The sequence below is a fragment of the Akebia trifoliata genome, chromosome 6 (assembly GCF_017979445.1).
Source record: "Akebia trifoliata isolate Shusen 1 chromosome 6, ASM1797944v1, whole genome shotgun sequence".
Taxonomy (NCBI): domain Eukaryota; kingdom Viridiplantae; phylum Streptophyta; class Magnoliopsida; order Ranunculales; family Lardizabalaceae; genus Akebia; species Akebia trifoliata.
Window position 1 is genome coordinate 24,860,081 of NC_141380.1, and position 24,949 is coordinate 24,885,029.

The 24,949-nt window shown below is 38.1% G+C and overlaps 1 protein-coding gene across 1 annotated transcript; it reads right to left on the bottom strand.

Annotated features, from left to right (window-relative positions):
- Positions 1-2,680: 2,680 nt before the first annotated feature.
- Positions 2,681-23,030, bottom strand: LOC147400483 (Cysteinyl-tRNA synthetase, class Ia family protein). Its single transcript, XM_086446179.1, has 9 exons — positions 22,122-23,030; positions 21,227-21,290; positions 19,992-20,153; positions 12,411-12,581; positions 11,463-11,744; positions 11,193-11,318; positions 10,370-10,573; positions 3,392-3,493; positions 2,681-3,302 (listed from the first exon to the last, which is right to left on the bottom strand). Exons 1-9 carry the CDS (start codon positions 22,517-22,519, stop codon positions 3,066-3,068), a joined length of 1,746 nt encoding a protein of 581 aa, XP_086302305.1. The 5' UTR covers positions 22,520-23,030; the 3' UTR covers positions 2,681-3,065.
- Positions 23,031-24,949: the final 1,919 nt, after the last annotated feature.

Sequence of the window (24,949 nt, forward strand, 5' to 3'; positions counted from 1 at the left end):
CTCTTCCATTTTAGAGATCTCCTTCTTATGTGGTGTTATTCTCATATTGTGTTTGGATTGAGAAAAGTGAAGAGATGAGAAGAAAAAATAAATGAATTTCTCTCTATTTCTCTTGTTTTGATTGTTAAGTGGAGAGAGAAAATAAAAAAATTAGAAAGGAGAGGAGAGAGAAAAAAAAAAAGGTGAGTTTTCTTTCTTTCCTAAAGTGAAGTGAAGAGAAGAGAAATAGAGTGAAATCATTTTAAAATATTTTATAATTCCAACTCTGCCCCTAAATCTCTTTTAAGATATTTTAAATTTTTAAAGTTGTCCCAAGTTCTCTCTGGTCAATCAAAATATGGTGGAGAGAAATTAATTTTTATCTTCTCTTCTCATCCCTTCTCTTATATTCTCTTAATGAGTTTCTCTTCTCTCCACTTCTCTTAATCCAAACATAACCTAATAGTCTTCATGCCGAAGGGAAAGGTGGAGGTGGACTCTTGTTTTTCCTCTCTTCTCTTGTGTAACTCTTCATCGTCTAGAAATTATTACTAAGAATGAAGAGTTTCTTTGTTGAGAAGATAAGATGGAATCGGAAACCATCAACAACCTCACCTCCGGCTTCAATTTCTATTAATCCAACCTAAAAATCAACATATAAGCCGACTGTTATACATAGTTGTTGTTCCTCCTCAATCTCTTTGTCTCTCTCTCTCTCTCTCTCTCTCTCATACACACACACAATTTGGGCAAAATGGTAAATAACATTGGGTTGAAGGAGCTAAAATTCCACAGCACATGAAACTTCAAACATTGCCTGAAACTCTCTCACCATTTTTTCATTTCCTTATATTAAACGTAATTAAGTAACACATGTTGGAAACTTTTATTCTCAAACTAGATTTCTAAAGTGATTTGTTTCATTATTTTAATAAAATTTATTTTTATTATCCAACTAATTTATTAATTACTTAAATGGGGATTAGGACCAAAACCGTCACAGAATATTTAGAGAGTTTAATTTATAATTATGTAAAGTGAAGGCCGTCACCTCCTTTCACATGTTCTCTTTAGTTTTTCACCCCCATCTAACGAAGTCGCACCAATGTGAATGCTAACATTATCTTTTTCTATTATTGCTGAAATTTATTAAGACTTGAAGAATTAAATTCTAAGCTCAAGGAATCGTTATTGTTCTTCAGTATTTCTTTATATCCTGTCAAAGTGTTTTACTTTAGACCATTACAGGTATGTAATTTGAACTATCTTTGATATCATGAGTTAGTTGTTAGAATGGTTGAATGTGTTTTCTTAAAATCCATGTTTATAAACCCAACAACACATACACCTAGGATCCTAAATGTTATGCCTTCCTTGTAGTTGATTGGTCGACATAATTTGAAATCCAGTAAAATTGTCTAAGCCTCTAAGCTGACCATATATATAATATAATATAATATAATATACAAAAACGAGAAGTTTTTTCAAAGCAAACCCTTGAGAGTTGAGAAAGAAAATGAGGCAAGGAAGAGTTTTCAAAGATTTTGAACAAGTTTCTTCAACTATACAACGGCAGTACGTGAGAGGAGATGGAGGAGATGTTTGGTAATAAATGCATATTTCAAATTAAAATTTGAGTAAGGCTAGATAGATCTCTTTAAGACTTTCAGACTTCAATTATGGGATTAGTGTTCTCTTTTACTTTGACCCATAATTAGGATATAAAAGGTATCATACTTGACCTGAAATTTGAGTGATCCAAAAATTGAATTTTACTAGTTTGAATCCTTTAAGTAAATCTGAATAAAAGCGAATCGAATATGGGAATAGTGTTCTCTTGCTTTTGAAAATTAGACTTCTACATTACTTAGAAGAATAATGCTGGAGTGACCTCAGGCTGGAACCTTATATCGCATTTCTTGCCGTGAAAGTGTATGGGAACGATATATTCTTTTTCACTAAGATTCCTATAAAGTAAAAAGGTTATAATGGTAAAATAAAATAATATGTAAAATCAGCAAAGAATTGAGACAGTAGAAAGAAGAGGCCAAAAGGTTCCAAAATTATTTGACCCGATCTAAATTAAACAATTTCAATCAGGTCGGATCTGGTTTCAACAAACCCAAAATGATTTGGATATGATTTTATTCAGTAGGATCCAAGTCAGATCCGGATCTAGTTCAAGTTTAAAAAATTGGATCTTGATATGGATATATTCAAATACAATCCGAGTCCAACCGATTTTAGGCCCTTCAGTAGAACGGGTTTGAACTAAGAGATGAGAAGCTCTAATTGGGCAAATTGGACGTGAGTTTGGGTTGGACTGAAGTTGCCAAGCCTCCTTTGGAAGCATACCCAATACATAAGACTTCTGATGAGTGGCTACATTAAAACTAACCCAATCTCAAGTTGCCCGACCTGTCTGGAATCTGGATCAGGTAAGCTTCACAAATCCGAATAAATTCAAACCATCTTGACATTATCCATCAGATTTCTCATGTTTTTGGAAAGTTACTATATATATAAAATAAAAATAAAAAAGTCGTGCTGGAGTGACCAAAGATTGGACCTCATATCACACATCTTGACGTGAAAGTGGATAGGAATCATAGATGCTTTTTCATTCATATCTGGAAGAAAGTATCTATAGGTCCAATCTTGAGGTCACTGCAGCATTATTCTTAAAAAAAATATATATAGGGAGCAGTCAAAAGAAATTTCATTAAACAGGCATAGAACCCAATAATGTTAATGTTCAGTAAACTCATAAATGACTTGAATAAGCTATACATTAATTCATGAAATTCTTGAACCATTTATTGTATACCTGCCCCACTGCAATGGTAGCAACTACTGTGATTCTAAGAAAAATGTATAATTTACCGGGCCACCACCGTATTAAACAAAATTTCAGACTTCTCGCCTTTGCATCATCAATTATCTCCACCTTCCTTTACTGTTGACAATGAATAACACTGTGTTTACCGGTAATTCGATCACTCCAGCCTTGATTTGATGACGTAACTCGATCATTCTAATTGAAAATACGACCTCACCATGACAAAGTCATTAACCTATCTGCCATCTCAAGTAGGGGCAACCTCATGTTCTTGCAGGGTGAGAGGCACAGCGGGTCTCCAAATCGTTCCATCAGGACCATCCATTAGGGCAATCCCCCGAGCCGCTAATTCTTTCCTGATCTCATCTGATTTCTCATACTCTTTGATTTTCCTTGCTTTAGTCCTTTCTTCAATTTTCTGCAAAACTTTGTCTTCTTCCCACCCTGCTCGCTTCAGTGCCTTTTCTCTTAACTCTTTCAAAACCTGCGGGGTTGAAATGGAACTTATGTTTGAGAAGCGAAAATACAAATATAGCAAACCATCTTCCTGAACAAGATTTAAGCCTCACACACCTCAGAATAGCATGTGGGCATTAGTCCAAGAACGACCAGAACACTTCTGATTTCCTTTTCTAGAGCTGAAATTGATTCAATACGTAATTCCCGCTTCTTGCCCTGCATGAATCATTGATTTCGAAAAATTATGAATCAAAAGAAAATTAATATATAGGGTAGGGTTCGGCAGCCAACGTTCTGTCCTAAATGGGTTAAAAGTTTCAGAATGGGCTGAATTTTTGTCAGAATGATTTCTATGGTGAGAAGATCATCATCACAAAAAATCAGCCCATTCCGAAACTTCTAACCCATATAGGGCAAAGCGTTGGCTCCGTGTTGGATTCAAGGTACAATAAGATAGTCAAAGTTTTTTTGTAAACCACTTTTGATGTGGTTAGAAGTTTCTGAGTGGGCTGATTTTTGGTAAGGATGATCTCTATGATGAGGAGATCATCCTCACTAAAAATTAGCCCATTCCGAAACTTCTAAACCCATAAAAAAAAGTTCACAAATTAACACTAGAAATTGACGGTCCACGATTCTTTAATTTGTAAACTGGGGTTAGAAATTTTGGAATGGGCTGACTTTTGGTGAGGATGATCTCCTCACCAAAGAGATCATCCTCACCAAAAATCAGCCCATTCCGATATTTCTAGCCACATTTTACAAAAAATTTGACTATCTTGTTGTCCCTTGAACCCGACCCATAAATAGGGTATATATATATATATGGGTGGCATTCGGAGGCCCTAAAGAAAGCCAACCATTTTTTCAACGTATGGGTTGGAATTTTTCAGAATGGGCTGATTTTTTGTGAAGATGATCTGTATGATGAGGAGATCATCCTCACCAAAAATCAGCCCATTCCGAAACTTCTAACCCCATCAAAAGTGGTTTACAAAAAATTGGACGGTCAACAATTCTTCAACTTGTAAACTGGTTAGAAGTTTCAAAATGAGTTGATTTTTTATGAGGACGATCTCTTCACCATAGAGATCATCCTCACAAAAAATCAGCCCATTCCGAAACTTCTAACCCCTATTTTGAAAAATGTTTGGCACTCTTTAGGGCCCCCGAACTCTTAGGGTGGCATTTAGAGGGCCCTAAAGAGAGCCAAACATTTTTTCAATGTATGGGTTAGAAGTTTCGAAATAGGTTGATTTTTCGTGAGAATGATCTCTATGATGAGGACATCATCCTCACCAAAACTCAGCCCATTCCGAAACTTCTAACCCCATCAAAAGTGATTTACAAAAATCGGGTGGCCCACGATTCTTCAACTTCTAAACTAGGTTTAGAAGTTTTGGAATGAGCTGATTTTTGGTGAGGATAATCTCTTATATATATTTCCAACAACCGTCAGATTTTTGGAGATCCAACGGTGGATCTGTTTCAAGTTGCAACTTAAAATCACATGTTTTAAAATAATTATCTATTTGCAATTACCTCCCTGCATAATTGCAAACCCCAAAAACAAAATACAAAATTATCTCTCTCTCTCTCTCTCTTCTTTCTTCCCTAACCCTCTATGTTTTAAACTCTCACGAAGTATCTCTGTTTCGCACAGATCATTGACGATGCCGAACCAACCCTCTTTGTCTTCACTCTCACGAAATAACCCTCCTCTTCACTCTCACGTTCTCGTCTTGTCTTCACTCTTTCCTAACCCTTATCTACAAATCATCGAGGATAAACCACAATCAAAGCTCTTTCTCTCTCTCTCTCTCTCTCTCTCTCTCTCTCTCTCTCTCTCTCTTAATCAAGGATTCGATTTTTAGATCACGCTCCTATCTCTCTATTGGACAATGTGTGTTGAAACCCTCTTTACAGGGAATTCTAAGCAAAGGTGAGTTTCTTTTAGGGAAGATTTATATGCTCTCTCTCTCTCTCTCTCTCTCTCTCTCTCTCTCTCTCTCTCTCATCTACTTATTGCATACCTAGCGTTTGATAAATTTCCCAACAGTAGATTTTGAATAAATTTCCTAGTTATTGACATAAAGCAATCACATTTAAGGGCGTGCTCCCAATGGTGAGAGGACTGCCTGGGTGATTCATGAGTATCACACGAACTCTGTGAAGGTGAGATTTTGATGCTCTCTCTCTATTGCTTCTTACTACTGTTTTTACCGTTTTCCTATTCACAAGTTTCTAGTGTGGGTGTGTGAGGATTGGGTAAGTGTGTGTGTGTGTGGTTTGGGTAAGTGTGTGTGTGTGGATAGGGTGAGACAAGAACCCTTAGTTTATAATTCTCTGATTCAACTTCACACACATGAGGACATAATTTTTGGGAAAGCACTTTTTTTCATCCAGTCAAATCTTTCTTTGAATACATATATCATTTTCTTCTTTTTTTCCTTCCATGTGTCTGATCTCTCTTATAATTCTTCTTTCATCTATAGTTGCAATTCTTCTTCAATCAAGATTCAACTGTGTTTGTGAGAGAAATTAGAGGTGATGGATAGTGGGAGTCAAGACGTTCTTCACGCCTCGCAAGCAAATAACATTGGAAGACATTTTCATAGGTTTACCAGAGAAGTGCCCACTCATGATCGAGAAAAAAGTCCAACAAGTCCTCGACTACATGAAAAGTCCTTTTGTCGTAGCTATTGTCGTCACCGGTCAGGAATTTTGTGGGCAGAGGGTTTTAAAGTATGCGGTGAAGAGAGTAGTGGAACACTAGCTCTCTGAGATCTTCATATGGGTTACAAAACCACGAAGAAAGGATTTGATGAGTTGGAAGAACTTCCAAATGCGAGTGGCTGAGACATTGGGTCTTGTGTTTCCTCCTACTATTACTACTAGTGGTGATGATAGCATTGATGATTATAATGAGGGTGTAGTCTCAGCTAGAATACGTGCTTGCTTAGAAAATCAAAGCTTCCTATTGGTGCATGATGGTGATTGGGAACTCGATGATTTGGAAAGCATGGGAATTCCAACTTTTAGGACTGGAAGTTCTTCCAAGGTTGTAGCTGCTGCATCTACTACTACTAACCTAAAGTACCAATGTAAATATTATAGACATTTCACAAATGTGGCTGTGTGTTTTGCTGGTATGGTGAATATTTGCAGGAATTAATTGAAAATTTAGCATGGGCTCATTAATGTACACCTTTCCCTTTTTCCCCTTCCCAATGTAAAGTTTTTTCAATATAGTCAATTTAATGCTTCAAAATCATGTTTTGCATCAATGGAAGAGGATTACACAATTATGGGCATAATGGAGTTATATATAGAAGTGACACAGCAGAGATCAACATAGTTAATAGAGGGAGAGGATTTATACTTTTTTGTAATTTGAATTTATAGTTGTCTCATTTCCAGAGATAAGAAATGTATATTTTCATTCCAGATCTAAGCATGGGCTCATTAATGTACACCTTCCCCTTTTTTCCCCTTCCCAATGTACAGTTTTTTCAATATAGTCAATTTAATGCTTCAAAATCATGTTTTGTATCAATGGGAGAGGATTACACAATTATGGGCATAATGGAGTTATATATAGAAATGACACAGACATATTTAATAGAGGGAGAGGATTTATACTTTTTTGTAATTTGAATTTATAGTTTTGTTTCATTTCCAGAGATAAGAAATGTATATTTTCATTCCATATCTAAACAAGACAGCATAGAATCAGAAGTTCTCACATCTATTCTATTGGAGGGATCCAAATAAGTAAGCTGGCTCTTACTGGACATTCCTACTTGATACTAAAGATTATCCCTTTCGACATCAGTGTTATCTAAAGCCAAGGACACAGAAGAAAAAGGCCTTACTTTTTCTTAGAAACTCAACATCACTGATGTCACAGAATGAAGAAGGCATTTGAGTTCTAAACAGGTGACATACAAGGCCCTATTTGGATACTTAAAGGTGATTGAATACTGGAATCAGATCAAATCTGTCATACAGCAGAATTCTTTCATTTTATGAGGTGAGCTCTTTTCTTCATCATGATGGGGGTGTTGGAGGTTGGGATTTTGGGTTTAGAAGGAATATCAATGATTGGGGGTTAGAAGGAGTGGCTTTGCTTCTTCTTGCTATCAATGGCGTGAGTCTAGTAACGAAGATGAGTGATGGTCGGCGTTGGGCTTGTAGTCGGTCAGGGATATTCTCAGTTTCTTCACTTTATGAATCCCTGTGGAGTTCCTGGTTAAGGAGGTGTGGGGGCAAAATATTCCATCCAAGGTGGCCTTTTTTTTTATGATAAATATAAATTTTATAAATGAGGAAAAGGAGTAAAGGAGGCTGAGATAGCCCCTAAACAGCAAAACACCAGCAGCAACAAAGAAAGAAAAAAAACACCAACACGAAAACAAACACGACCGGCGGATAGCTAGGAGTCACAAATGATTCCCCAATTAAATACAAAATCTTGAAAGCACACTCCCTCAAAGTCCTTACTCATCTTCCACCAAAGGAAAAGAAGCCCCAAAATCTCTACGATCACTTGTTGAGACGAGTTCTCCTTGCTGTGGAATATCCTGTTGTTACGTTCTCTCCAAAGACCCCAAGCAATGGCGGAAGGGAGGATAGCCCAGAGATACCTCTTTCTAGCAGAGAAGATATTGAAACTCCAACCCTTTAAAAGGTCAAAAAACGATAAAGGAACAACTTATTCTACCTAGAACCGAGATAAGAAGAACATCCAAATAACACGAGAAAAAGAACAGTGAATAAGAATGTGATTAACAGACTCCCCATCCCTCGAGCAAAGATAGCAAAAATTTGGGATAATCCACCCCTGATGAATCAAATTATCCAAAATAAAGATTCTACCCAAAGATGCAAGCCATATAAAGAAAGATATCTTAGAAGGAACGAGAGCGGATCAAATGACAGAAGGAGAGAAAGATACCTCACCCACAGGAAGCAAGCAATAATAGAAGGACTTGACAGAGAACTTCTTATCCTTAGCCTTGAACCATTCCCTTCTATCTTGTTCGTTCTCTTTGAATTGGATTTGATTAAGGAGATCTAGAAGAGATGTAACCTTCATCAATTCCCAATCATTGAAGTTCTTCCTAAATCTCAAATCCCAAGAATCTGTGTTTCCGTCCCGAATCAGACACGCTGGTGGGAAAAGGAGTCTTTTGCACCTTGGTGTCCTGTCCTTCGTAAGAATTTGACGACGGACCAGTTGGTGGGAAGAAGAGTCTTTGGGCCTAATATTTGTTTGCTTTGCCTAGGTGCTGAGGAGTCTATCAATCACATTTTTTTGCATTGCGCTTTCTCGAGGCATGCCTGGAGCTTCTTCCTTGGGAGATTTGGCGTGGTTGGTTGCCTACCTTCTTCAGTGATGGCCATTTTCCAGTCTTGGCAAGAGTGGGGTAGTTCTTTTTGGGGGGCCAAGAGGACGCTGTGGAGACTACTTCCATTTGCCATCTCTTGGGCAATCTGGAAAGAGTGTAATAGTAGGTGTTTTGAAGGCAAAGGAGTGGAAGCGTCGGAGGTGGTTTTGTCGGTTCTTTCATGTCTCTTCTCTTGGTCCAAGGCTTTTAGGGAGTTTAGGGGGTCTTCTTTGTAGATTTTGTTGCTTGTTGGTATTGGGTTTGTAATATTGCTTGTTCTTAGTTTTCTCTTTGTAATTTTTGAGTTGGTTTTCTCGACCACTTTATTAATAAATTTCGTTATCAATAAAATAAAATAAAAAAATAAGAATTCTTTCAAAAATATCATGGATATCAACTCGAACCTTGGTGGATTTGTTGCTGCCCTTAAAGATAGAGATGTGTGAGTGATGAATGTTTCTCCGGTCAATGAGCCTAGTAAACTAAAGATTATTTATGATAGAGGGTTAATTGGAACTGTTCATGATGGGTATGTCATTTACTCATTTTGATATGACCACTACATCCCTCGACTCCAATTTGTGCCAATTCTTGATTTGACCTTTCATATGCATTCACCATCTGTGTTTTGAATCCTAGTATACAAAAATCACTTCTACAGTACTAGTGGATAGTTAGTCATTTGGTAGGCTGGTCTGAAATCCAGAATATTGAACCTTTTTCATATATATTGAATACAACCCAGACCACTAATGTCTTCATTAGAAAACTCAATGCAAAAGCTTAGGATCTAAAATCAAAGTTTTATTAATGCTCAGAGGTTGCAAACAATATTTCCTGGAACACAGAAATATGAGTATGAAGGAAGGAATCAACTTAATTGATGTATCTGAGAGAGCTTCGACTGTGGCGAGTCCTCGATGATCTTAGATGAGGGTTAGGGAATAGTGAAGATGAAACGAGAGAGAACGTGAGAGTGAAGAGGAGGGCTATTTCGTGAGAGTGAAGACAAAGAGGGTTGGTTCGGCATCATCGATGATCTGTGCGCAGCAGAGAGGGTTAGGGAAGAAAAAACAAGAGAGAGAGCGAGGTGAAGACAGAATTTTGTATTTTGTTTTTAGGGTTCGCAATTACGCGGGGAGGTAATTGCAAATAGATAATTGTGATTAAAACGAGTGATTATAAGTTGCAACTTAAAACAGATCCACCGTTGGATCTATGAATATCCAACAGTTGTTGAATTTAGGAGTTTCTTTGGCTATTGATCCCAACCCTATATATAGGGCAGCGTTCTTTTGACAAAATCCTAGAAAAAGCATTTTGTCTTATAGGGGCTAAAAGTTTTGGAATGGACTGATTTTTTATGAGGATGATCTCTATGGTGAGAAAATCGTCCTCACAAATAATCAGCCAATTCTGAAATTTCTAACCCTAGTTTATAAGTTGAAGAGTCGTGAACCGTCAATTTTTTACCGTTAGTTTGTAACCACTTGTCATGGGGTTAGAAGTTTCAGAATTGGCTGATTTTTTGTGAGGATGATCTACTCACTAAAGAGATCATCCTCACAGAAAATCAGCCCATTCCGAAATTTTTTAGCCGTATAAGACAAAACTTTGTCTAGGATTTTGTCAAAATAACCCGACCCATATATAGATAGAAAGATAGATAGCATTAATCAGGAAAAGGTTAAGAGAACCATACTTTACGAGTATGCAGGATATCATTGATGGCCTTCAGTGGCTCCGACAGTGCAGCCAAAACAACAGGAGTGTGAAGATCATCCGCCATAGAAGTCTTAAAATCATCACAGAACTTATTGATGCAATCTGCAATATCTTGTGGGATGGAGTCCTTCCAGTCTGCTTCTGTATGTTGGCCCAAAAACTCTTCACAATCACGTAGTGTCTGCAACCATCCAAATCTTAGGAAATAGCTCAATACTCAGATGGGGGAATCCATGTATCCCAGTCAGAATTATCTTTAACAATATAGATATAGGAAGCTCACATTTTATCAGTTACAATTTTTTGTTGCTAAATGCATTTTTCAGTGTTGTGTAGTCAAACCATAAAATGCAAGTTTATTATAAAATACCTAGAAATTTAAATTGTCATGTTTACTTCAAAGACTATAATGAGTTTATCATATAACTTAATATTAAAATTTAAAATATTATTTATATCATCAAATTTGGCATTCCCTTGGGTAAAACACCACATCTCTGAAAAATAACGGTCACTTCTAGTTAAATATCATTGTAACTTATGGTATTGTACAAGAATAATACACTTTTATCATGATATTATCCTAAAAATTCAACTTATCTCAGTTTATCCCGAGCAGAATTGAATGGAGGAACATGATTCATTCAGCCAATCCCAAATTTGTGGGATAAGGCTCTAATGATGATCTCAATAAAATCCCGCAAAGTGAACTTATTGGCAGAATTTCTTGGTAAGGCGTATTGAAGGATTGATAATCATGGTGGCACACTAATCAAAAAAAAATTTAATCATGGTGGCACCTGATACATGTAGAAAGCCCGGTCAGATGCACTTTCAAGCAGTTCCTCTGAGTAATTGATCGGAGATCGATAGTGTGTCCCGATCAAGAAAAGCCTCAAAGCCAGCGGATGGTAAAGCTCTGTAACCTGAACAGACTCACATTCACAGTTTCAAAATAACCCATATGCCAAGTTACCTAAGATGGCATATTAAAATGCTCAAGATGTGAAAAGGACAGATTTAATGAAGAATATGAGGGTGATAAAGACTATTTAAAGTTCCATATTTACCTCCCGAATTGTGAAAAAGTTCCCTTTTGACTTTGACATTTTCTCAGACTTAATATTAACAAATCCATTGTGTATCCAGTAGCTTACATTGCTCTTGTTACATGCAGCACAACTCTGAGCAATTTCATTTTCATGGTGAGGGAACACAAGGTCCATCCCTCCACCATGTATGTCAAAAGAGTAACCCAGATAAGCAGCACTCATTGCACTGCACTCGATATGCCATCCCGGTCTTCCAGGCCCCCATGGACTCTCCCAAAATGGCTCACCCTCCTTTGCGGACTGCAGGAGATGCAGTTTTACCGTTACATAAATGGAAAACACTTTTCAAATGGTTATTTCACATATCTTCATGGCCTCGAGCATTTTCTCCAAAAAAGTAACATTTTTTTAAAGAATTACATAACCACATACATTTTAAATACACAAACAATTAATAAAATTAAAGAATTAATTACAATTATTGCGTATTTTTCACAGAATTAAGTGTGGGGGTGCGTGGGTGGGTGCGTGGGTGGGTGTTATTGTTGAGGGTTTTGGTTTCCTTCCGTTGAGAGTTAGTTTGGTTTGCCTAACACTTACTTTTGTATGAAGTAGGTATTTGATAGGAGTGCAACTTGATCTGGTTCAAACAAAGAATCGAGCCAAACCAATAGCTTTGGCGCAGGTTGGTTCGGTTCTTGGATCAAGCTTGTATAGAACCAAACCAAACCAAACCAGAGAACTGAACCGAACCAACCCGCCTTAGTTCGGTTTCGATTGGTTTGGTTCTGGTTCTTATTTGGTGGAACCAACCTATGTCGGTTCAGTTTCAATTTGACTTCAAACCAAACCAAACCAAGTTGGATCCCTATTCGCGACCTCTTTTCTTTGTTTTTATTAATAAATTTTATATCCACCAAAGAAGTAGCATAAGAAGAATAAAGTAGTTTTTGTCCATCAACTCACTTTCCATAAGGCAAAATCAGCAGGATTTTGCTTCCTTGAGTCAACATCAACCCGTTCACCTGCTCTATTATCCTCTGAATTTCGTCTAGACAGTTGCCCGTATTTGGGGAATTTGTCTACAGAAAAATATACATCCCCATCAACTCTATAGGCACAACCATTATCAATAATCTGTCAAGAAAGCAAGTTGATCCCAATCAAAGTTCTATGTATGTTGGTTATACATATAACCATCATAAAATAAAAATAAAGAAAAACAACATATAATAGGTATTCTGAAACAAATGAAATACAGATTATGGTCACTACACACATACACACAAGGCCCCAGCTTCCTGATAACATACCCAGACTACAAAGACCTCTGACAATTCCTAAAGTGGCATGACAAACAAGTATCCCAATCCTAATTCAATGAAGAACTATTTATAAACTTGATAACTACTAACCGTTCTAAAGAAACCACTAAAGACCTAATTCTGAACCCACCTATATCAATTAAAAGACAAAAGATAGAAACCCAAATGTGGCATTCCTTATTAATGGCCTGCAGGACACATCAATCCTCTCTTTTGGTTAAGAGGATATATGGTATAGCAGCTGTGTCCAACGGCTTGGTGCACCTTACTGTACCTGCACCAGCATGTGCAGCTATTTACAATGAGAATTTCTCTCTCTTACTGATGAGGAATATAAAAAGCACTAAATCTGGATCAGACACCATATGATAATCAGTCTTTGAAGGAAGGGTATTGTATCGTCAGATGGCAAACACGTTGTCGGCTTCGATTGGAAGTAGTGAATCGAGAACAATAAAACCGCGTTTGTCGAAGAGCGGTCCCAAGTCATTGAAGAGACAGCGCATCAAAAACAGGCATTTGAGATGGCGAGGAGGTGACAAATAAACCAAAAACCGAACCAATGGTAGAACGCCATGTGTACTCATCAACTGATAATGCTTACATGTAGGAAGACTCCTCTCATGCCAGTTGGCACAATGTAATAGGCTCACTCCCCTTATAAAAGGGAGAGGGGTAGGACCATTCTCTGGATCCTTATCCATCTTTTTCAAGTCACCTACATTTTGGCGACTCCACTGGGGAACAAACCAAAACGTCACTCATTCGAGCAACATGAGAACGACACGAAGCCATACAAGATCAACAGATCAAGAACAAGAGCCACCAGCTCCTAGAGCCAAGCCGCAAGGAAACAACACTCAAACAGTAAACCCGCTTGAGGCCATGAATGATATCCTACGTGGTTTTGTGCAGACTAATCGTGACATCCTCTCGGTGTCACAGTCGATACGCCCATCTTCTTCTCCTGTTGCTGAGAGTGGAGAACCACATATGGGATCTGCTTCGGTCACTACAGAGGCACGATCCACAAATCTGTCTCCCACAGTACAAAAAACACATCCGACTTCGGGTGCTCTGGAATAATTTGTGATGGTGGGAGAACCATCAACATGGCAAACGAAGGAGAATTCGAAGAGTTACTACGAGCTGCACCCACATTACCCCGTTGAAATTCAGTAAAAACCTTATCCTAGTGGCTACACTACACCTACCTTCATGCCATACAACGGGCGCAGTAATGCCAGAGAACATGTGGCTCAATTTTTGGAGGCAATGGGAGAGCAAGAAACTAATCATGGTCTATGGCTTCAAGAGTTTTCTAAATCACTCACAGGACGTGCTTACACATGGTACAACAGCCTGACAGCAGGTTCGGCACCCTCATGGCTATGTATGGTCAAGCTCTTCCATAGCAAGTTCTTTTTTGAGGAAGAACAAGTCGCGGCAGACCGAGAAGATTTGTGCAGTTTTGTTAGGAGGTTCAGACACGCTGTTATGGATTGTCACGAAGCCATGAAGGAAATTCGATTTGTCGACATATGCATCATTGGGATGATTTCAATGTACAAGGCGCATCAGAAAATTTTGTGAATATCTACGTTCACCGAGCTACACGATGCTGCTAAAAAGAGCCTTGTCACAGTACCTCTAGCCTCTAACAAAGTCAAGAAGGGGCGGAGCTGGAAAGGCGAGCGAAAATCTGAGAGGGGAGTGCAACACACTTTCGCCGTAACCACAACAACAAGCACAAAGAACTTCAAAAGCCTGGAGGGAGAGATTGTAAACGGTAGTACGATGCTCATGAAGATATACTTGACTTTCCATGTAGCATTGATGTCGTTGAAGAACTCTTGGACACTTGGATCAATAACAATGCAATACACTTACCCAACCCAAGGAGGGAACCATCACAACGCGAAGAGCCTCATCCGCGATTTTGCCATTTCCATCGGATGGCTGCACACCCGACTAGCGAATGCAATGCTCTTTAACGCATTTTTGCAGAAAAGATAGCTAATGGAGACCTTCTACTCCCTGAAAGAGCCAGTGAGATCAACGACACACGAAGAGGGAAGAGGGCCACCATAATGGCCCTAACCCATGATCCAAGGGGAATGCCCGAAGAAGATTGTGATTACACAGGGCAGCAAAACTCTGAGAGATAGAACTAGTAAAAAAGATGTTTGACAATTTGGGATTTTCGGAAGAAAAACAATTTCAAGCGTCAGTGGTCTTGGCTATTATAACTCATTGCGAGAAACCGACACACGAAAAGGCTAACATTCGCCATTGATAACAGTCAACTTTGGAAAAAGCCACCTACCAGAGGATTTTACAGAGCACATTAAGCCTTTATACGTAACCACTATTATTAATGAAAAGGAATTACACTGTGCGTTTGTGGACACAGGCGCCTCATTAAACCTCATGCCAAGGCCCACGCTCGAATCGGTCTGAATATCAAAGAGTCGCATCACCCGCCTGTCCATTAAAGTACAAGGTCCAGTGATTACACCTCTAACACGATTGGGTACATTGACGTTGACTTCCATGTAAGAGCGACTCAAGCACCAGTCCAATTTCATGTGATAGATGCCGAAGCAACTTACCATGTTTTACTGGGAAGACCCTGGCTACACCAACATAGAGTTGTAAGCTCTACGTAGTAATCAGAGCTTCAGATGCACCTTTTGCGCCTAAGGAACCAATCTCATTGAAACAACATTCTATAAAGGTGAAGATTCTATAATGAGAAGTTCAAGTACCTATGCAACGCCATTACCTCAGTGGGCACTCGCTCGTGATGGATGTCGTAAGTGTGAATGATCATTGTTTGCGAAAGATAGGTTGGGAGCACAAATCACCAAAGTCCCACTATCCAATGGGAGGATGGCATACCGTTTACGACGCCTTCCCAGAGGGAGGCCAAATACTCCCTGTGGCGACAAGAAAGAAGCAAATAACGTGGAGGATAAAACTTTGGATCAATCACCCCATCCAAAAGTCACCTCAAATGAGTTGGAAACAATTTTTTTGGATAACGTTGTGCTCACTCGTCCTTTATTAATAAGCAAGAACTTGACTGTCAAAGAGAAAGATGTAATTTTGTGGTTGTTACGAGAATTAAAAAATGTATCTGGGTGGACAAATGATGGGATGCTCGAGTTGCCTAAGCAGCTAGTTGTATGACGCCTCAATGTGGCACCTAATTCAAAAACAGTTAAACAACTAACAAGGAAATTCAGACATGAAGTCGAGAAGCTGGTTGAAGCGGAAGTTCAACGATTACTGGCAATAGATTTCATTAAACCTATTCAACATCCACAATGGTTGGTTAATGTAGTTCCAATAAGGAAGAACGGTCAAATCCGATGTTGCGTAGATTTCCGTGACCTCAACAGAGCATGTCCAAAAGACGAATATCCATTGCCAAACATTGACATGTTAGTCGACGCCACCGCAGGTCATGAACTATTTTCCTTTCTAGATGGATACAACGGTTACAATTAGATCAAAATGGAACCAGAAGACGTCGAAAAAACCGCATGTGGTTATGCTTTTTGGGCTAAAAAATGCAGGGGCTACCTATCAAAGGGCCATGGATGTCATTTTTAAGAATATGTTGCATCACAAAATTGAGGACTATGTAGACAACCTAGTGGTGAAAGGCAAAAAGCATGACGAACTCTAGGTCACTTTACGAGATGTGCTCCTGAGATGCCGTTGGCATGGGTTACGCATGAACCCTTTGAAATGCTCTTTTGGCGTATCTACGGGGAATTTTCTGGGCTTCGTGGTACAACAGAAAGGGATTAGTATCGAATCATCAAGGGTTGAATCTACCATGTCAATAATGACGCTAAAGACAATCAAGCAAGTCAAGAGTTTTTTTGTTAAAATATCATACATAAGGCATTTCATTTCGGGCATGGCGCAATCTAGCACACATCTGGTAGCATTGTTGTGGAAAAATACGAGGTTCGAATGGACAAGTGCATTCCAAGTTGGCTTCGAAGAAGTAAAAGAGGCCATTAGTAAAACACCCGTACTTATCCCTCCTGCATTTGATAAACCTTTCACCCTTTACCTCCCATTTACAGAAGAGGCCATTGGAACTTTGCTTAGCCAAGAGGATCTAGAAGGCACCGAATGCCCAATTTACTAAGTTTGTTGTCTTTTACATGGCACCGAATTACGATACCCGAAAGTTGAAAAGGCATGCCTCGCTTTAGTCTACACATCCCAAAAATTGAGGCATTATCTCCTAGCAAACAAGATTCAAGTGATAGCGGGGGCAGATCCGATTAGCTAATTGCTAACTAGACCCACACTGATGAGGAGAATTGCCAAATGAGCTTAATGCTATCGGAATTCGACATAGCGTGCATGACGCCAAAAGCAATAAGAGGTCAAGCGATAGACCTTCTCGTAGCATTCCTAGGTACAAAGAAAAGTTTACAAATTGAACCATTTGAGGATTTATCAGAGAAAATGACGACGCTAGACTCCTTAAAACCCAATTCGGAGTCAAACAGATGGACTCTCCATTTCGACGGATCATCTACGATAGAGAGCGGAGATGCCGATATAGTACTAACTGATCCTAATTGAGTATTGACGTCACTACCAGTAAAGCTAACTTTCCCTTGTTCGAATAATGTGGCTGAGTACGAGGCTTTTCTCATAGAGCTTTCAGTCGCAAAGGCCACGGGAATCCGGAATTTGGACGTCAAGGTGATTCAAATCTCTTGGCTCAACAAATGAAAGGGGAATTTTCATTAAAAGAACTTTCTCTAGCACCATACCATGCGGGGGAGCAGAACTCGTTAAGATGATTACGAACGTCGCAATACTGCACATTGGAAAGACAACAAATAGGCATGTAGACGCTCTCACCACTTTAGCATCCAAGTCCTATTTCAAAAAACAAAAAATATTGGCATTATCAAATAAACAACACCTTTTGCTTGGTATCCCGGTGAGTGTATTGACGACCAAGACGACTGACGAAGCGCCATAATCAAAGACTTAAGATTGCCCATAGTGAAAAGGGAAATGATAATGTGTTGACTCATGCCATTTGTCGTTTACCAGGACGTACTCTACCACAGGTGCCTCAATGGGGCTTTAGCAAGATGCCTAGGCCCAAGAGAGGAAGAAAATTTTCTGAAGGAGATACATAGTCAACTTTGAGGACAAACTTTGGGCGTTGCGCTATATATGTGAATTCAACGACAAGGGTATTAGTGGTCTAATATGGCAAGTCAAGCATGCCTCGTGCAAGAGTTGTGTCCAAAATGTCAAGTTGTGCCTTGTCAAGCGGAAGTGCTAATGGTAGAGAATGAAGATGAGCGGTGCGAAACAATCGCTAGATACTTGACTAATGGTTGCATGCTAGTTGACCACATCAAGGTGGATGAGTAAGGAGAGGTGTGAGGCATTGCGTCATTTTACAAGATGTCTTATACAGGAAAGGCTTCAACAGTAAGTTGTTACAATATCCCATCCTACAAAGTTCGCCCTTTTCAAGCGAGTCAACTTGGTCCAAGGATCTAATGAACGGTCAGGGTTAACTTTCAAGGCAGACTACACCTCTGTAAGAAGATCCTTAATGATAAGTTCTTGGTTATTAAGGACTAAATCCGCCTTCCCAATCACTCTGATAATAGTAAGGCCCACCAGTACGAAGACATCTTCGAGTATGATCGTCAATTCACCCCAAGCAAAAAATAAAAGTGTGGGTGTCACTGCACCAGCGACTAATGAGACCCACAAGGCTTGCAATAGCCTTCTCAACTTTCAATCGTGTGGAGATGCACATAGCGTCATAGATCCCACCAACTTTTAATCTACTAACAACGGCTTGATCTAACATTGTTTACCTGAAACATTTGATTCAGGCATCGGAAGGAGAGAGATGGCATCGAACTTGACACACAAAGGCGACACAACGCCCATCTCCAAGGGTAAACTGAAAGTACCGTCAGGATTCACATATCCACCGTCATCCCCCTCAGGCCACAGAAAGGTCCACTCATGATCCTAAGGGGCCAAAAGGTAGTCGATCTCGTTGGTTTCTTGAAAGAAATTGTCCTCCCAGTGAGGCAAGTCCTTGGGATGTTTCAAAGACGCCTTAGCTATGGCAGTTTTAGCTTGACGCTCCTTAGACTATCTTTCAATGCTTGCAAAGATTTCCCTTTTTTCCCGCCATTGCAGAGGTCAATAAAGAGAATTACAAGGAAGAAATCTTGAAGAAAGAGAAACAAAAAGAGGAAAACCCAAGCAAAAGTAGCCTAAACTAATCCCCCCTCTCTCTTTTTATATAAAAGGGCATCGATTTCAAAGACATTTAATGCCACGAAATGATGAAAGCCCTTAGTTGTTCGAAGTTTACACAAAAAACGAGGGCTACAATCATATTTGAGCACAACGTACTATAATTACAATGCGGCTAATAACATTAATCATGGCAACGAAAATCAAGGAAATAATGGACCGATGCCTCAATGCAGCACATTAATGGCTGTCAAACCGCAAAGAGGTGTTAATGCATGTACTGACACTATCGGCTCAGACATGCAGGGGGACTAAATGTATTAGGCTGAAGGAAAAAGGAGTCAATTGGTCAAATATGTTAAAGAGCCACATGGTGACTTGATAAGGAAGGGAGGCATGGGTTGACTTTTCAAAGGATCAGATACCATATGATGATCAGTCTTTGAAAGGTATTGTATAGTGAGATGGCAAACACGTGGTCGGCTTCAATTGGAAGTGGTGAATCGAGAACGATAAAACCACGTCTGTCAAAAGTAGTCCCAAGTCGTTGAAGAGACGGCACATCAAAAACAAGATTGTGAGATGGCGAGGAGGTGACGAATAAACCAATAGTAGAACACCATGTGTACTCATCAACTGATAGTGCTTACGTCTAGGAAGACTCCTCTCATGCCAGTTGGCACAATGCAATAGGCCCACTCCCCTTATAAAAAGGAGAGGGGTAGGACCTTTCTCCGAATCCTTATACATAGTATGCTTAAGCTCGATAGCATAATCTGCTTAATATTCAAGAGCCCAGTTTCCAAGCATATGTTTGGATGATTAAGCTTAGACCCAACCCAAAACTTAAAGTTTAAAGCACTCAGCCCTAAAGTTATGAAAAATAATGAGGGAGCTATGCTAGTCAGTTTCCCAAATAAGCAGATAAGGAACAATTTAGTACCTGCCTAATCATATCGATGATTTGTGGGATATGTTCAGAGACACGTGGTTCAACAGAAGGAGGAAGGCAGTGAAGATGCACCATATCATGATGGAATTCTTCACAGTAACGTCTGCTTAAATTCAATGGAGCCTCTCCATCTTTTTTTGCTCTTGCAATTATCTACAGAATTGCCAAAAATTGCATAACTCAGGTTTCCTGTCATACATATGCAATAGAAGCAGTCGGTATACAAATACCGTAGAAAAATGATATCAAAACCTTAATAAAGGAGCCCTATAGCAAAATCATGAACTACTGAACAAGAAAATGAAGCACTATAAGCAACGTCGTGAAAGACAAGTGATAAAGAGTTGTATGCAGTATAAGATACATATAAGCATGTCAGAGAAATTACAACATAAAATTGTATGATAACTTGGAGCCAGAAGTGGGCAATTAGGTCTAACAGATCCTGAATTAAAGTTGGTTATCCGATTTTGTGGAAAGCTGGAAAGAAAGAATTTTTTTTAATGAGTAAAATTTTATTGATAAGGGGGACAAGGTGTCCTCGAGAAAAATAGCACAATTACTATCTCTCGTTACAAATAAGAAAGTCCTCAAAGAAGAAACAAGGTGTCCTGAAATGTGGATTGAGAGTTTCAAACCCTATCACCTCAAGGCTTCAACATTTGCCATAAATTCCTATAATGTTACATAGTTCATAAGTAATTTATGTTTACGTGTCTTCAATGGAAAAGAAAATGAGTGTTTGTCTTGCCCAACTATCTCAGGGGTGCCATTTCTCTTCTTTGAAATTGTGTAACTGGAATATGATCATTTGCAAAATAGCTAAAGATATGTAAACCAATTCTCAGCCCCCAGAATTTATATCCAAGAAATTTAGTAACTAATATGAATAGCTCTCTCAATAATGTGTGGGATTGTGTCCAACTATTTGTGGCATGCCAAAATGGTCCCCGTGTCTTAGCTACTCATCAGCTTCACATGCTGCTAAAACTCACACTGAATTCACAGGTATTAGTTCGATGGATAATAGGTTACAAGATCACTAACCGCAACAAGATAAACATGTAGTTCCTTGTAATCGAGCAGTGAGAGCGATAATATGGATTTATAATAGAACATTGAACAACATCCAAAAAATTCCAACAAAATAGCTTTCAAATTTAATTAGGAAAAGGAAGGATAAGCTATCTTTAGCTTTATGGTATTTCAAGTCCCATTGTACTCACCTTGTCATCAACATCGGTGAAATTCCGTACATAATGGACGTCATAGCCCAAATGCCTAAAATATCTGCATAGTTTCAAAACAAGGTACAAACACAATCTCAGTTACCAGAAAGTAAGAGCAACTAAAATTGATATTTTCCACACAAAAAAACTACATTCTATAACATGTTCAAATTTGAAATAATGCAAGAGGCAAAAGTTTATAATAATTTTAATTCGCTACAACTTCCTTAAGTGGAGGTTTCGGCAAGAGCTCTTAAGTTCAAACCTCCCAACGGCACAAGATGAAAGGTAACCCAATGTACAGTAAAGTGTGATAAATGGGTCATAATAGTTGTGTATCTGTGTGGATGTGGATGTGGATGTGGGTGTGGGTGGGGTTTGTCGGAACCAAATCTGTACTTGTACTCGGAGGAACATATTTTTTTGTCTTTGATTCTTTGGAACTACCTCTGCCGCACCAATTTACTATTCTAAAGTCCAATTTTTTCCTAACTATTGGATCTCAAACCATTTAGTTTATTTTTTTGTGGCCAAGACAGTAAAATGGTGAAAGAGCATTCGTATTGCCGACCCCAACATTTAGCATAAGCATAAGATGATAAACTTTTTTTTTTTTTTTTAATTTTAAGATAATTTGGGAAATCAGATAGATTTGTACCGTTTCATACCTTGTTGAATCTCAAACATAGAAGTTTCCTTGTTGCATGTCTCAACCCTTATTTCATTAATTTTGATTTTATCAAGAGTTTCTAAATAAAATTTCAATCTGTGAAATCCAGGAAGAGATTTTCTTCACAAATTAGAGCAACAATTAAAGTGTTCATCTTTTATAATAATTTAATCAGAAAAAATCCTTTTCTTTCTAAAATCTGAAATGGATGGAGGGAATTACCTGAAGAGGACATCAAATGCAACGTAAACACGAGCATGCCCTATGTGACTAAGATCATAAGTAGTAACTCCGCAGACGTACATTCCAACTTTACCAGGGACCTTTGGCTTGAACGGTTCCTTCTGTCTGCTCATGGTGTTATATAACCAAAGCTCAGAAGTTGAAGATTCTGGTTTGAGATTGTTGTTAGAAGCTTGAGACAAAGAAGTGAAGCGGGAGAGGATGTTTTTGCATAAAAAACCCTCTTTAAAAGCTTGTCTCTTTAGGTAAAAATGGCGGTAGGTTTGGATATGAATCCTTCTCTTCAATCCTGAAAATGGACATCTCTTCAATCCTGAAAATGGAGATGATTGAGAGAAGATAGGAGGCCGATAGCCTCTAACAAGTGTTCCCATCATCTCGCCCCAGCTCTTGCTGTTGCTTTGCTGTAGAAGAAGTAGACTAGCCTCACAAGATTTGATTTAGGATGAGTACGGCTCTCCCACGAACGTAATAACAACCGTCCGTTGATTCAATTGAAATCTCGATGTTTTGCTGAATACAAACCAGACAGTTATTGGATTATTTAGACAGTCCCCCACGTACTTAGGCAAATATTAGAAATACCCCTCTGCTTTAAACATACCTCCTATGAACTACAGTGACCTAAATCCCTCGTCTTCAACCTCTAACAACAATCTGTCATCTTCAAAACATCAAAAACCAGTCATAATCAAGCTTATAGAAAATCATTGATTTTTCCACCCAAAAGTCCATCCTTTTTTTACTTCTAAAAACCCTTTCTAGAGAGAGAGAGAGAGAGAGATTTGAGTGACTCTAGTAGGATCGAAACCAGTAGGACTCATTGGTTTCAATCTAAGCTGCGATCCCTGCCTCAAATTAACAACGCTGCCAAATGTAACAAGTTCTTCAATGGAGGAGACACAGATTTGGGGGATAAAATCTCTGTTTTTTAGAGAGATGCTATTGGAACATCAACGTTTATTAACACCACACCAATTCCTATATTCACCATGGTTTTTAAACTCGGTATTTGGTCTCGTCTCGTTCACCTCTGATACCGAGTTGACTCGGACGATACGTCTCATCTCGTCGAGTCGTCTCGTTCAACATTAAAACAATGGTTTTTAACCATTTAAAAAATCTAACAAAATCAGGAAAAATTCAGAATTGATTCCTATTAAAAAAATGAACCCCTCAAAAAATATAAAATTAAAAAAAAATTATAATATACCTATCAATCAAATTCAAGGTAATTAAATAAGGGTCCCGTTCAATGGCTAACTTTTTGGCAAAATATTTTTCAAAACATGAGTTAGAAGTTTTGGAATGAGCTGATTTTTGGTGAAGATGATCTCTACGGTGAGGAGATTATCATCACCAAAAATCAATCCAATCCAAAACTTCTAACCCCATAAAAAAATAGTTTACAAAAAATGGACGGTCCACGATTTTTCAACTTGTAAACATGGGTTAGAAGTTTTGGAATGGGCTGATTTTTTGTGAGGATGATCTCCTCACCATAGAGATCATCCTCACCAAAAATCAGCCCATTCCAAAACTTCTAACTCATGTTTTGAAAAATGTTTTGCCAAAAAGTTAGTCATTGAATGCTACCCATTAAATAAAACACATACACATGTTTCCTAAAGATTAGTATAAATTTCTACTGAAATTTTCATCAAAAAACTTCTAAAGAAAAAATAAAACAAATTATCAAAAATACATTTAAGTATTTATCACAAGAAAGTAATAATATCACTCAATAGTTATTGCTTGTAAAAATAAAATAGAAATTTTCATTTTTAACTTTTTTTTTCACAAAACTCGGTTGTCTCGGTTAACTCGGACGAGATTTTGAAAATCTCGTCCGATACAACTCGTTTGTCTCGCGAGTTAATGTAAAATCTGTAATATCTCGGATATCTCGTTTGTCTCGGACGAGTTTTGCGAAAATATCGTCCGAGACGACTCGCATAACTCACGAGACGCGTTCGTCTCATAACTCATTGTGAGTTGGTCTCGTTCACCGCTGATACCGAGTTAACTCGGACGATACGTCTCGGTCTCGGACGAGTTTTAAAACCATGATATTCACTAAAGAACTGTACATTTAGTTGGTATGGCGTTAGTAAAATTTGGTGTGGCAATAGCAACTTTCTTTGATAAGATGTCGTGATTTTGAAGGGACTGTTTATTAAGAATATACACTAAACAGCCCCCTAATAATCAATACGGACCATTTAAGTCCTATTTAATAAAATTTGTAGAGTGTAGGTGCATGTAAATATATATTTGTTTAATTAAAAATACATTTATTATCTCATAACAAAAATTCAAACTGGAAAAATCACATATTTTATATTCTTTTATGATTGTATTAGAATTATTTGATAACTTTATATGCTTTTATATTTTAAAACTAATTTTTTTTTTTTATAAAAACCCAGAAAACTGCAATTTCACTTCAGTTAAATCACGATGATTTGTTTTGAAAATTACAAAAATATCTATGTATTTTTTTAAATTAAAAAAAAAATCATTGGATATACACATTTTGCTAAATATGCAAAATAATTAAAATAAGATAAATAATAAAATTTTAAAAGTATACACATTTTGCTAAATGTTTATTTCCACGTGTTTTTGTTTTAAAATAATTTTTCCATGTAACAATGCAAAAAAAAAAAAATTACAATTTATTTTTTGCCTTAAGATTCAATAAATAAATAAATAAGAGGAAAAAAATTTGATGGTCCATTTGTAACTACTAGAGCATCCTCATGAGTGAACCAACTCAATTTTCAAGCTCGACACTTTTTTGTTTT

Coding starts and splice junctions, on each gene's coding strand:
- LOC147400483 (XM_086446179.1), bottom strand. CDS start 22,519: ATGATGGGAACACTTGTTAGAGGCTATCGGCCTCCTATCTTCTCTCAA. Junction 20,154..21,226: donor TCACCGATGTTGATGACAAG/GTGAGTACAATG, acceptor GCAATTCTGTAG/ATAATTGCAAGAGCAAAAAA. Junction 3,303..3,391: donor TGCCCACATGCTATTCTGAG/GTGTGTGAGGCT, acceptor TCAACCCCGCAG/GTTTTGAAAGAGTTAAGAGA.